We start from the raw sequence: 13,685 nt of genomic DNA, 5'->3' as shown, positions 1-13,685 counted from the left end.
CCCCCAGTTAATGTAATGGGTGATAAATCCAAGGACACTGCAGGATAACCCACTTAATAAAAAGCCGGTACATAGGGCACCTGAACAGTTCCAAGCATTTCTCATCTTTACAATCTATCATACCCGGAACTTTTGTGCCCAGTCAGAGCTTGTACGGGATAAGAATGGGAAAAAAGAATTTATTCCCTTCTCTGGCAGCGAGTGTGTTCAGTAGGAAGGATCTGTCTGGACAGAGCAAAAAAATAGGTGGAAGGATAGAGAGTCTGCTGAATAGGGATGGCAAAATAAATCAAAACAGCTGCATCTGGAAGCTAACAACAATAGAAATATACCTCGAGGGAAAGGTGTTACAAAGAACAGAAGGCCATAGGTTGGAAGGGATAAAGTGATAATGCATGAAAAAATAACTCTGAAGTCCCAATTAGGCAACTGAAATGGTTGTTTGGGATGAAGAATATAAAAGGATCCTAAATGAGAGAGCACAGGAGTCAAAAACCTTCGTATATGTAGAAGAGCAAAAGGGAGCAGCAAAGGATGCTGTATATACTGCAAGGTAGAAGCCAAACCTTTCAAAAATCCATGTCAAAACACTTGAAACCAAGGAAACTGTTGGATGAAGTGGGTTGAAGGCTCACCAAAGACACCACTAACAATATGTAGCCCATTTCCATCAATAGATTGCCAGAGTAGGTTGATGGTGGATACAGTCAAATAAACGGAAACTGTAAAATTTAAACCCCTATGGTCGGGCAAAGGAATTTATAACGTCCATGCATGAAGCTGGAGTCCAGCATTAAATGTCCAGGTGTTGAATGTTGGACTGAGGTTGTCTCAACAAGTATGAATGAATAAACATTTCTGGAGCAACTGAAGAAGAGAAAACCATGTCTGAGCAGGCCAAAAAGATGCTGACAAAAGAACCCAACATGGGGTGAAATGAATCATAGACAAGAGTCTGGGCAAGAGATGAATAGGAGGAAAGGCATACAAATGGAATCCTGTCCAGTCTTGACTGAAAGTATCTATCACCAGAGCTTGAGGATGTGAAATTGGAGACCAGAAGTTTAGGCTAGCAATCCAATTGGTTGCAAAGGTGTCTATCATTGGAGAGCTGAACTGAGAACAAATCCATTGAAAGACCACTTGATGGAACATCCATGCTGGTGGAAGGATCTGATGGGGTCAAGAAAGGAAAATCATATCCCATGTTATATGACAGGTTAAAAGATAGATGTCATTGGAATGAGCTGAAAAAAAAGATTCAAAGCCCGAAAACCAAGATTGAAAGAATGAGAACTTTCCTGACAAGAAAGATATGAAACCACTGTGGAGTAGTCAAAATGAATCATGACCATTTTGTTGTGTAAGAGAGGAAGACCTGGAATCATTGCTAGATGTACTACAAGAAGTTTGAGAATGTTTATATGCAGGGTAGATTTGTAGTCGGTCCAAATACCCTGGAATGACTACCTCAAAAATAAGGCACTCCATCTGTGAAGAGAAGCGTCCATCAAGAGATGGATTTCCACACAAGGTGGTGGTATCCAGATCCTGATATTTGTGTTGTTCTTGGCTAGTCACTACTTGATATCTGCATATTGTTTGGGCAAAGAGACTGTGTGATCCAAAGGATTGGTATGCATGAGCCACTGGCCACAAAGTGACTACTGAAGGGATTTCATATGGGCCTGAAACAATGGTATGAAGGATTTTATGGAAGCCCAAGTCCCAAAACAAGCAGAACCATACATGCAGTGGGAGAATGTGACATAAACAAATGCTTGACAATCTTTTCCATAGTGTGAAGTCTGAAGGTCGAGCTCCACTCAAAGTGCAGTGAAAAACACCTCAAGATGGACTATGTATGGAGTTGGTGAGAGAGTAGATTTTTCCAACCTGATATGAAGTCCACCCTTCTGGCTTCAGAAAGGGGAATATGTGGGTGTAGTGTGCCAACATGACAGGTTGGTGCCAAAAAAAGTCAATCTTCCAAATAGCAATGTGTGCACAGACCCAGAAAATGAAGATGCTGCTCTAAGGCCCATACTACTCTGGGAGAGCTTGGAACTGCTACATTTGGTCCCCCTACAAATGTATAAATCAATGAGAAGACTCCGGTGTAAAGTTTTGCAAATTAGATATCGCAGAGGGCAGTCAAGTGGGGTATAAAAACTAGAGCAAACGAACACAATGTTTAAATGGCAAAGATGAAGATCGAGAAATAGCTATAAGTGTCAGCGGAGGTATGTATGTTTTGGAAGGATATGCATAAATGGTTCCTTTAAGTATCTCAGGATAGATTTCACTATGTGTCCCAGTAGTATTTAAATAGCATTAATTTACCCTCAAATGAAAAGGTCTGATAAAATGGAAATTACTTTTAAATTTGTAAAAAATGTTAAACTAATCCTTGACTTTGATCAGTATTTGTAACTACATTTGAGAAATTTTCTTATAAAATCATGTTTGTATTAAACTAGTGAAATTTTAGCTAGTTTTCATTTATGGTAATCAGAAATCAGTGAAAGCAACCAGCTCTGAGTGGGATTTGAACTAGAACTCACAGCTTACAAGAGTACTTTGAGACTAGTGCTCTAGCAACTGAACTACCAGCATTTCAAGAAATATTTAGAAAAAATATGATAATGTACAAAGTACAAATTGGTTACAGTAAAACACCCCATCACTTGTCTAAGATTCTAGAATTCTAACTTGTAAGAGTTGTAAGGAACTGATATAGAGAAAAAAAATTTAAAAAACATACCTATGATACTTCTTTATTACTTGTGGTTTACTAATAATATAAATAAGACAGTTTTTCTTTTCAACCCTATTATTAATCATTAAAAATATTTACCTGAGACAAGCCAGGAGATCTATCCACAGACTGTTGATCATCATCACCTTTCTGAGGTTCTTCCAAATCACATTCACTTTGTGACTTCAAGGCTTGACTCAATAACTAATAATCATATTTACCATGCTTAGTAGATCTATGAGAATATACAATTCACAAGAGCACCGTGCAACTATAGAATAATTTATTTCAAAAATGCCTGTAATATTACCAGATGAAATACCAAATAAAAACTGTAATAATATAAGGTTACTTTTAAATAATATTCATGTTGAAATTGTTAAATTTTACAGACACTGTTCTACATTTAAAAGTTTTATTTGAAATTAAAATAGTAATAAGAAATAAGTAATGATAGAAAATTCATAAATTTCAGGGTCAGTTTAATAGGTGTAATTCAAAAATATTTTTATTAAATAAACTATTACAGCAAAAATTTTTAAAGTTTTGATCAATTTCAAAAAACATAAAATTTCTAAAACAGTTCTTCCATCTAAAGGGTATTAAAATGTTAAACTATTCTAGTTCAAACTTCAAACAATATCACATATCCTACATCCCCTACTAAGAAGAATCGTTATCATTATACTTACAGCATTCACACCTTTCTCTTTTGCTTCATGGTCCTCATCTTCATCATCATACTTTTTGGATGGTGAGAGTTCTAGGTCTATATCTTCATCAGGAATATCGTCAAGCATATAATAATCTCCAGACCTTATAGCTAAAGAATAAATAATGTCTCAAATATGTAAACATTTATTTTAGATAACTGACAGTGTTTTAGCCAAACATTACTACTATTGTAAATAAAAAAAGAAAATTAGGTGATTTATATATATCTTTAGCAGCAGCTCAAATTACTCTTGATATTAAACTAAATAAATGGATATTACATCAAATAGCTTGAGAATTTCCATTTAAAATCATGAAAAAACAAGGCTGCATGCCCTTGATGTGGTGACAGAGTTTGCCACTTCCATGACTCTCAGTCAAACAAGCAATCCACTTGGTCCTCCAAATCATTAGGGGTTTTGGTCAGATAGCAATCAGCAGGGAAAACCAAGTTGCCAGAATCTAAGAATAAGGCATTAGAGAGAAATACAATAATGGCTATGGTGTCCCCAGAAGCAACATGCAGGAAATACACCAGTTTCCTGTGAAAAATGGGTGACGGCTACCATTTCAAGGATGGGCACAACCAAAGAAGTTAGTTAGGAAAATACATTTCACATAGAATATCAGAACACTAACAGGAATGAATCATGAATTATCTGACACTCTAAATCAACAGAAGATCCAAAATGCATGCATCAAAGAAACACACTGGAAAGGTGCCAAAGCTAAAGAAATCAGTGGTTTTAAACTCCTGTACAATGGAACGGCAACAGGAAATAATGATGTTGACATGATAATCTGTAGAGTTAAAGAACAGAATCTTTAAGGTCAAACATGTAAGTGACAGGCTCATGTCTAAGACTATCCCTGGTTATAGAATATCTATCTATCTATCTATATGTATATATATATATATATAAGCCACTCTGTATTTGTATTTCTTTCTTTATTGGTAGCATTCAAATTGGCTCAGTGGTTAGTCTCAAGAGAAAGTCTCACATTCAAATCCCAGTCAAGTCAGAACTTTGTTAATTTTTTTAAATTTATGTTTTAAAATATTTATTATCACGCAGGGTGTTCATGAAGTTCTTGTGCAACTTTAAGCTGTAGTAAATTTTGATGTACACATAACAGAAACAAACTGTATATTGTACATAAAAGCATAATTCATAAAGTTTTACTACAATGCTCTTAGGAAGTCACGCATTATTGGTCCTTTCTTTTTTAATGAAACAACAGTGAATGGTGAACAACATCTTGCTATATTACAAAATTTCTTTATCCATGAATTATGCCAATTGAATCTTTTAGATATCATCTTCTTCCAACAAGACAGTGCTCCCTGCCACTTTGTTTTAGATGTGTGCAAGTTTTTGAAGGATGTCTTCCCCATGAGGTGGATATTCAGATGTGGACCAGTTGCTAGGCCTCCTTAGTTCCCTGAGCTGTTCCATTTGGACTTATGGGACAATGTAAAAACTACTGTCTATTCATCAAAGCTGATTTTTTTGGAAAAACTTAGATCAAGAACCACAAATGCAATGCATGACATTACTCAGTAAGAGCTTGAAAATGTTTTTGGAAACTTCGAAAATTAGCTTTAAAATGTATTGATACAGATGGAGGTTAGGTTGAAATTCAAAAAATTAAACTGTATTGTAATAAAACTTCATAAATTACGTTTTTTGTACTGTTTACAGTTTGCTTCTACCATGGGTACATCAAAAGTTATAAACGTTTAAAGTTGCATAAGGACTTTATGAACACCCTGTATTTACAACAAGATCTTTGAATATTAGGAGAAATACAAACATCAGTGTCTGTCTATGTTAAACATAACTTAAATATATTTTCAACCCAATACATGACGCTACAATACATTATTATCAATGTTTTTCAACTTAGGTAAGAGACTTAAAAATTCACCCAAAAATTTTATAAGCATTTTTTTATTAAAAGTTATACCTTAGTGCACTTTCTCTTCAGCCTCAAATTCTTTGCTTTCCATCACAATTAATATATTGCAGTGTAAAACATTTGACCATGTAGGAATATTTTTTCGATAACCAGTTTTTTGCATGATTCAAGCTATATGGCTTTATCAATAAGATGATTTGAACATCATATAAAAAATATACATAAAACATTTATTTAGATTTAATTTTCAAAAGAAACATTAATCAGTATTTTCTGTCATATGATGGGCATTCAGCTAACATTATAATAGTGAGCACTTATGCACCACAAGCTGAATGTGACGACAGGGAAAAATTAAAAACAGAGCATTAAAGGCATTAAAAACAGAGAGACAACAATAATTGGAAGTGATCTAAGCTGCCATTTTTGTCACCAAAGAAAAGGATTTGAAAGAGAGTATGGAGGACATGGACTTGGTGTGTAAAAGATGTAAATATCTTGAACGTAGTGATGGCATATGACCTTGCAATTGTAAGCACATTTTTCCTTTGAGCGCAGAAAATGCCATAATTTACAAAAGTGGAGACTTTAGTAGTCAAACTGACTACATACTATATACCAGCAGTAAATACAATGTGTGAAAAACTGTGAGGTAATACCTGAGAAGAGCCTCACAACACAAAATGCTAGTTATAAGTATCGAATATGAGGAAGAGAAGAAAACATGTAAGGCCAAAACTGCAGCCAAGAACAAGTGGTGGAAGTTAAAAGACAAGAAAAACAAAGACTTTAAAAGAAGGGTACTGCCACATCTCATTAAGATCAAAGAAGACATACAGAACACTGAGGAAATGTAGAATAAGGTAGAAAGAGTTATACTTAATAGTGCCAAAGGGATAACAGAAAAGTTGAAAAGAGATGTACTTATTGATAAGAAAATGTGATGGTGGAGTGATAATGTCCAATATGTCATCAAGGAAAATAAAAGTTTTTAAACAAAAAATGCCAAAAATTGAAAAGTATCAAAGATCTGAAGTTATACAGGGGAGTGAAGTAGGCTGTTATCAGGAAAAAGGCTCAAACACAAAATAAGACCTATGATAAATTGGAAACCAGAGAGCAGAAGATGATAGTAACAAGCCAGTGAGAACTAGAGATCTAGTGACAAAGGACTGAGAATCATTAAGGACATAAACGGACAACTGATATGTAATGGTGGGAAGATAAAAGAGAAATGAAATATAAAGGTAGTTTTAGTCATGATGCATAAAACAGCAGAACCATTAATATTCCTAGAGAACCTAAAAAAACACAATCACAAAAATTTAAATATTTAGGATTGATAATTCAGAGTGATGAATATGTTGAGGAAGAGATGAAAGACAGGATAGCAAGAGGATGGATGAAATTATGTGAGGCATCTAGAGTCATATGCAACCAAAAAAAGTCTGTGAAATTGAATGGAATGATGTATAAAACAATGATCTGACCAGTCATAAGGTATGGAAGTGAATGTTCCAATGTGCAAGAAAACATGCTTAACCATTACATATGACAAAGATGAAAATGTTGAGTTGTATGTGTAGAGTTACTAGGAAAGATCAAATACGCAACATGTACATTTGAGAAAGTATAAGTGAGACAGCCAAAACAGAAAAGATACAAAGAAGCCACGTCAAATGGTATGAACACTAGAGGAGTGGGTTGGTAATAATCACATCAATGGAAATTGAGGGCAAATGACCGAGAAAAAAGATATGGTTTGACAGCATTCAAGGGGACGTGAAAGTGTGTGGTGTTGAAGAGGAAGAATCCACAATGGATCAAAACAAATGGAAGCATAGGATGAGTAAAGTAGACCACACAATCAAATGGGGCAAACAATGAGGTGATGATGATAAGAAAAACAAGCTACCATACAAGCTTGGAGTGAGCATTTCTACTTTCAATTTAAAATAAACTTCATATTCTAAGTAAAAAATTAAACATTAAAAATAAAAATAATGTTTGAAATCACTCTCAGCAAACCTTAATTTGTTTCTACTACATTATCATAGATGTAATCGCTAACAACATATGTATTTACCTAATATTTAATCTTATTTTATCTAATCATCACAGTGTACATGTTGGTTTATAAATTTTTCAACAAACTTTACAAATGATCATTCAGTATACACTACACAGGTCTAAAACACATCAGGTTATCAAGTCAGTGCATTAAAAAAGAAAAGATCATTCCTATATACACTATTCAGGACTAAAACACACCACGTTATGAAGTCATTTTTACAACTAAAACACACTATATTATCAAATCATACTCAGGAGTAAAACATACCAGGTTAACAAATCGTACTCAGAACTAAAACACACCATGTTACCAAGCCATTCTCATGACTAAAACACAAGATTATCAAATCATACCCAGAACTAAAACACACCAGGTTATCAAGTCAGTTTATTATAAGAGAAATTATCATTGCTATATACAACACTCAGGACTAAAACACACCAGGTTATCAAGTCAGTTTATTATAAGAGAAATTATCATTGCTATATACAACACTCAGGACTAAAACACACCAGGTTATCAAGTCAGTTTATTATAAGAGAAATGATCATTGCTATATACAACACTCAGGACTAAAACACACCAGGTTATCGAATCAGTGTATTAAAGAAGAGGCACTAAATACTATATGCACTAATCATATACAGCTGATACGGCATGGTACAGGACATCAATGTTATTGCTCCTACAGCAGGAAATAATTAGATATTGACCAAATATTCAAGAAAATGTTTAACTGAAATTAAGCAAAATAGTTTTTAAAGAAATATTATACTTCTGAAATGTGTAATGAAAGCTTTGCTTTCTTAAATGAGAAATATTAAACCAACTGTTTTAGACATTAGGTCTAGAAAATTATCCTTATTACACTAATGACTTCTCAAAAGGTTATGAAATGCTGAAAGTTTACTGTACTTTTCACAAACATCAAAACTAGCAACAAAATATGTGAAAATGCATATGGTCTATTTACTAGGGACTGCAAATGTTTGGTCAATAATTTGTTCAATACAAGTTTGTTTCTATACTTATTCGTTTCTACAAATGCTCCAACTCTACATAATTCTTCCTGTTTGAAGAATAGCTACTAAGGTTACTGAAGCAAGTATCCCTTCCTTATGCACATTCAGTCTACTCTCTATGATCATGTATTATAGATGACCCTTGACAACAAGGACTGTTTTAATATATCAATAAATGAGTGCTTGTTATTTTGTGATATTGCAGAATAATATTTTAAAGCATTTTTACTGACTGTCAAACAATTTTCATTTATTAACAATTAGCTACCCCAATGTTTTGTAATTCCAATGTGCCTGACCTTGGAAATGACTTTCAGGCTCCTTGTATTCTTTTTTTTCTTTTTGTTGATTTGATTGAGCTTTAATTTTGTTCATCTTCTTCTTAATCTTTTCCATGATTTCCTTGTCAGCCTCTTGCTGTTTATGAACTTCTTGTATCTTATTTTCATAGATGAGTGTTGCACCTCTGGTGAACATTAAAAACAACAGAAATTAAATGAAAATTATTAAATACAAATGAAAACTTTGATAACAAAACATTATTTATTACATATTATGCAAGAATGTCCACAGAAACGTCCTTCAGTGATTGTTCAGGTTATATCTTGAGGTTATGACTTCACCTACGTATTAATGAGAATAGAATGACCAGTCACATTGGTAGAACTAGCTGCTGTAGGTAAATTTAAGATTTCTTACAAACTTAAAAACATTGGCCTTAGACTGTCTGGTACATGGATTTAATTTGAACAGTTGAATATACAGGATCCAGTAATAAGTGATTGCCCCATGTAAGTAACAGCAAAAACACACAATTTGTGTTTTAATGTTACAATAAAGACTATTAATTTTGCATTTCACTTTGTATCCAGTTTCATTATTTCATTTAGCATTACAACTCATTTAGTTAGTATTATTTTATGAAAAGTATTTTGATTGAATCTTCAGTCATTAAGAAGACCTATTCAACAGTTCGAAGGTTGGTTCAGTTTTACATTAATATACCACAGTTTGTTAAACTGCTACACATGCCCTAGGAGGTACATGTTGGTCATCAAAGGACTCAGCCAAAGAAAAGGAGAAAAATAAAAGATATGATGAAAAAATATTTTATCTGTTTATTGGTCTAACTAACTATTATTTGTAATTTGTCAATGTCCCAGAACTTTGTAAATTATACTTACTAATAGCAGTAATAGTAACAATTTCAGATTTTATAGCTGAAGGTATTTCATTTTGTATTTACTTTTAGTGTCAGAATCAAGTTGTAGGATAATTTATACTACATTTGAAAAGGAGTAAACCAACTTGAAAGATTTGTGAACCACTGCTCAAGATTATCAGGGAACAGAAGTTCAATATACAAACAACTAATAAAAACAAAAAGGAAGAAGTGCAATCCAATTAACTGAAAATACTGTTAACTTAACAGTGTTCTTAATTTTTCAAAATTAAGTCAAATTTAGATTAGTTCTCATACTTTTAACTTACAGTCAAAAGATGGGAGTTTGTATTTAAATAAACTATATATTCATATAAGTATCATTTCCCACAAAATTAGCTATTTTTATGGTATAAAATACCTTTTTTTGTATTACTTACTAACCTCGATGCTAATACTTGTTGAAACTCAATCTCAGTGACCATATGTTGAAAGTAGAAACTACAGAAGAGTCGCTTCTGTAAAAGTAAGAAGCCAAAACATATCCCATCCCATAGCATTCCAGCCTGATCAGTAGGAGGACTGCAGTCTCCCTCAAGTATAAAGTTATCAATATCTATAAACAATATAAGAACCAACCACATGTAGAACATTTAACAGTTTCTATGGTATCAATTGCACACATTTCTAAAGATAACTTTTCACATTTATCAATGATGAACAATCTGACAATAAACTTATATTTATTATCCATGTAAGTACATGCGTATGTCTGTCTGTATGTCTTGGGTAAAATAGAACATCCACATACTGTATAAAGAAAAGTGAAAAAACTGAAGCTAAAGTGACTACTAACAAAGTTACAAAAATTAAGCTAAAGTGACTACTAACAAAGTTACAAAACTGAAGCTAAAGTGACTACTAACAAAGTTACAAAACTGAAGCTAAAGTGACTACTAACGAATTTACAAAACTGATGCTAAAGCGATGACTAATGAAGTTACAAAACTGATGCTAAAGCGATGACTAACGAAGTTACAAAACTGAGCTTAAAAAGAACACTAACAAGGTTACAACACTACAGCTAAAATAACTACTCAACAAAAACAAAAAAGGCTAGAAGGTATGTAAAGTAGAAAGTACGATACACATTTTTTTTATATTGCATTATGAATTGTTAGCCTCACTATAATTTGGCACAGTTTTGTTAACTGTGTCACACATCGTACAGTTATTTAATTCTGCATGCTTAGAAAGATAACCAGGTTATTCCTGTAATGCAAGTTCAGGTTCAAATAATTTATCGTATAACAAGAAAATTACAAATTTCAACATCTTAATGACTCTGAGTTAAAATACTTAACAAAAACCACAATCCTTATACCAACCACAATTATCTTTAGAGTTCTCCACATCCATAACATAATTACTTCAATTTACAAAAATTCAATATTATATTTAAGCACAATTCTTTTATAAAATTCAGTAGTGCACAATAATAATTTTATCCCACATTTTTTGATCAATTTATGCAAAATAAAAACCTGTGAATGGCACAATACAACTTACAAGATATATAAATAATTAACTTAGATCAGTGGTGAACAACCCGTAGACCCACACATAGCCCTGTACGTGTATCTTAAAAAAACATAACTTATCACAAGTTTTTCAAGAAAGTTACATAATGCATTAGTGCTAGGAAATTAAAATTTAAACTTAGATTATTTATTTATTGTTTACCATAACTTTTCATTCTCATCAGTAATAAGATTGGAAGTCTGTTGCTAAGTGATCACTACTATAACATTAATGTGTTTCATATAAAGCTTATTTTTATTCTAATGATCATTATTTGGCTTGTAACTGCTAAAGTGGGTTTTGCAGCCCTTGATGGGTGTTGAGAGCTGTACATATAGCCCACAGATTAGGTTAGGTTGCTCACCACTAACTCACACAAATACAATGTTTATACATTTAAAACAAAATTAAACCAGAGAATAGTTTATTATCTGGAAATTTAACTCATTACAAATTATAATATGTTTAAATAATTCTTTTTTATATCAAGATGCAATGATTAAAGCTGTAAGTTACATTTTTATAAACTTACTGAAAGAGAACCTTGCTACAACATACAATATTATCAGTGTTTGTATAAACTTCACAAAGACACACCTGAGGATATAAGTGAGCAATTTGTAAGACTTGTACTAATAATTTCTTAACCAGGTAAGTTTAATATAGGGAAGGAGAAACACCAGTAGCAAAGCACTTCAAGCTCTCCAGTTACACTGAACACCACGAAGAAGCAGAGAAGGTATTTATGTAATATCCAGACATAGTAGGTGTTTTCTATCTCCTTTACTTAGTAAAATGAACCCATAAAATTTATTTGCAACTTTTTCAAGATTTTCATGCATACATGTTTATGTAGGATTAAAATAGAACATTAGTCAACAGAGGTGTAGGAAATGTAGCACCCCCACTTTTACATATTTGACTTATATAGCAACTATAAATTATAATATTATACTAGCTTTTTTTGGGGTGGGCATGCAAAGCACCCCACTTTGCAACTCCTTCCTACTCCACTGGTCAAGGAAATAGTTAATTTTCTTTTTCCCTAGTTATCTATTGTTCTGGGTCATTCTTTTTTTTTGGCATCATGTGTGTTTTCTTGTGAGAAAGAGCATGCTATTTAACAGTGGGCACTGCTTTTTTTTTCCACTGGTAGGTCAGGTAATACCTTGAGGAAAATTTTACTTTATTTTTTTATTATAATGACCAACAGGGAGTTAGGTGGTGCATGCATCCTGAAAAGAATAGCATTACAGAACTATGTATATAATGATATGTTTTTGACTTTAGAACAGAGATTATTCACCAAGTTCTGCAGTTTTTCTGACAGCTCAAAGCATTTAGATATTTGACATTATGGTTAATTGTTAAAGATTGTTTTAACTTGTGTCCATTCTCTTTCTTTACTCATAATCTCAGTTTAGAACCAAGAGAATTCATTTGAACTTTGCAAAACACTTTCTGTCAAACCTTGTGTTATCTTGCAGGTCCTGCTCAATTACTCAAAGGAAAATCAGTGAACCTGAGAATACCACATTCTTCACTGTTTGTGGTCCAGCTATGAAGGTCAACTGGTGAGTTCAGTAAAACATGATACACCTAACACACCGACAGGCTAACATTCTTCACTGTTTGTGGTCCATTTTGTAGACATATCTAAGTGTAATAACATAACATAATGTTTTGGGACAACATGGGACCTATTGGTACATCTTGGGTGTTCCATCCTCTAAATTAAATTAAAATAATAAAATAAAGAAATCTTAAATCCAGACCTTATCATTCATATACTTATCAAGCTTTTTTCTTAAACTCACTTAAATTTACTGCCCCTACAACATCTGAAGTCAACCCATTCCAAAGGCTAACCACCCTGTTAGAAAAATGAAACTATCTTAGCTGAAGAAGACTCCTACCTTGCCAAAATGTATATTTATGTCCCCTAGTCCTACTATTCTTGCTGTTGAATATGAAAAAAGATGATGGATAAACACTATCAATTCCCTTTACAATCTTAAACACCTCAATCAGAACCCCCTAACTCTTCTTTTTTTCAGGAGAAAACAATTTCAGAGATTTCAGCTTCACCTCCTATGACAACCCCTCCATCCCAGGCACCATTCTAAGAACCCTTCTGTGAACCCTTTCCAACAATTCAATCTCCTTCCTAAGGTAAAGAGCCCAAGACTGAACACAATATTTGAAATGTGGCCTAACCAGTGACCTATACAATGAAGTTATAACCTCTTTAGACTTGTATTCAATATTTCTGTAGATACAACCTAAAATCCTCTTTGCTCTACCACTAGCCACAGTACACTGCCTGAACAGCTTTAGAGACTGATCGACTATTACACCAACATCTATTCCCTTCATAACACTGTTAAGGTTATTCCCATCCAAATTATACTTATAAATCAAATTATGATAACCCACATGCATTATCTTGCATTT

The 13,685-nt window shown here is 33.1% G+C and overlaps 1 protein-coding gene across 1 annotated transcript in view; it reads right to left on the bottom strand.

Annotated features, from left to right (window-relative positions):
- The window catches only part of LOC106462778 (piezo-type mechanosensitive ion channel component 2-like), a 166,367-nt gene that overhangs the window by 56,683 nt on the left and 95,999 nt on the right, over positions 1-13,685 (bottom strand). Inside the window, exons 24-27 of the mRNA XM_022390367.1 lie at positions 10,095-10,266; positions 8,788-8,954; positions 3,451-3,581; positions 2,858-2,962 (exon numbers count right to left, since the gene is read on the bottom strand). Of these exons, the coding sequence (XP_022246075.1) occupies positions 2,858-2,962; positions 3,451-3,581; positions 8,788-8,954; positions 10,095-10,266 (575 nt within the window). The remainder of the gene's footprint in view (positions 1-2,857; positions 2,963-3,450; positions 3,582-8,787; positions 8,955-10,094; positions 10,267-13,685) is intronic.

This window comes from Limulus polyphemus, unplaced genomic scaffold (assembly GCF_000517525.1).
Source record: "Limulus polyphemus unplaced genomic scaffold, Limulus_polyphemus-2.1.2 Scaffold48, whole genome shotgun sequence".
NCBI lineage: Eukaryota > Metazoa > Arthropoda > Merostomata > Xiphosura > Limulidae > Limulus > Limulus polyphemus.
Note: the sequence above shows the minus strand (reverse complement) of the source record. Positions and strands in the feature narration are given on the sequence as shown.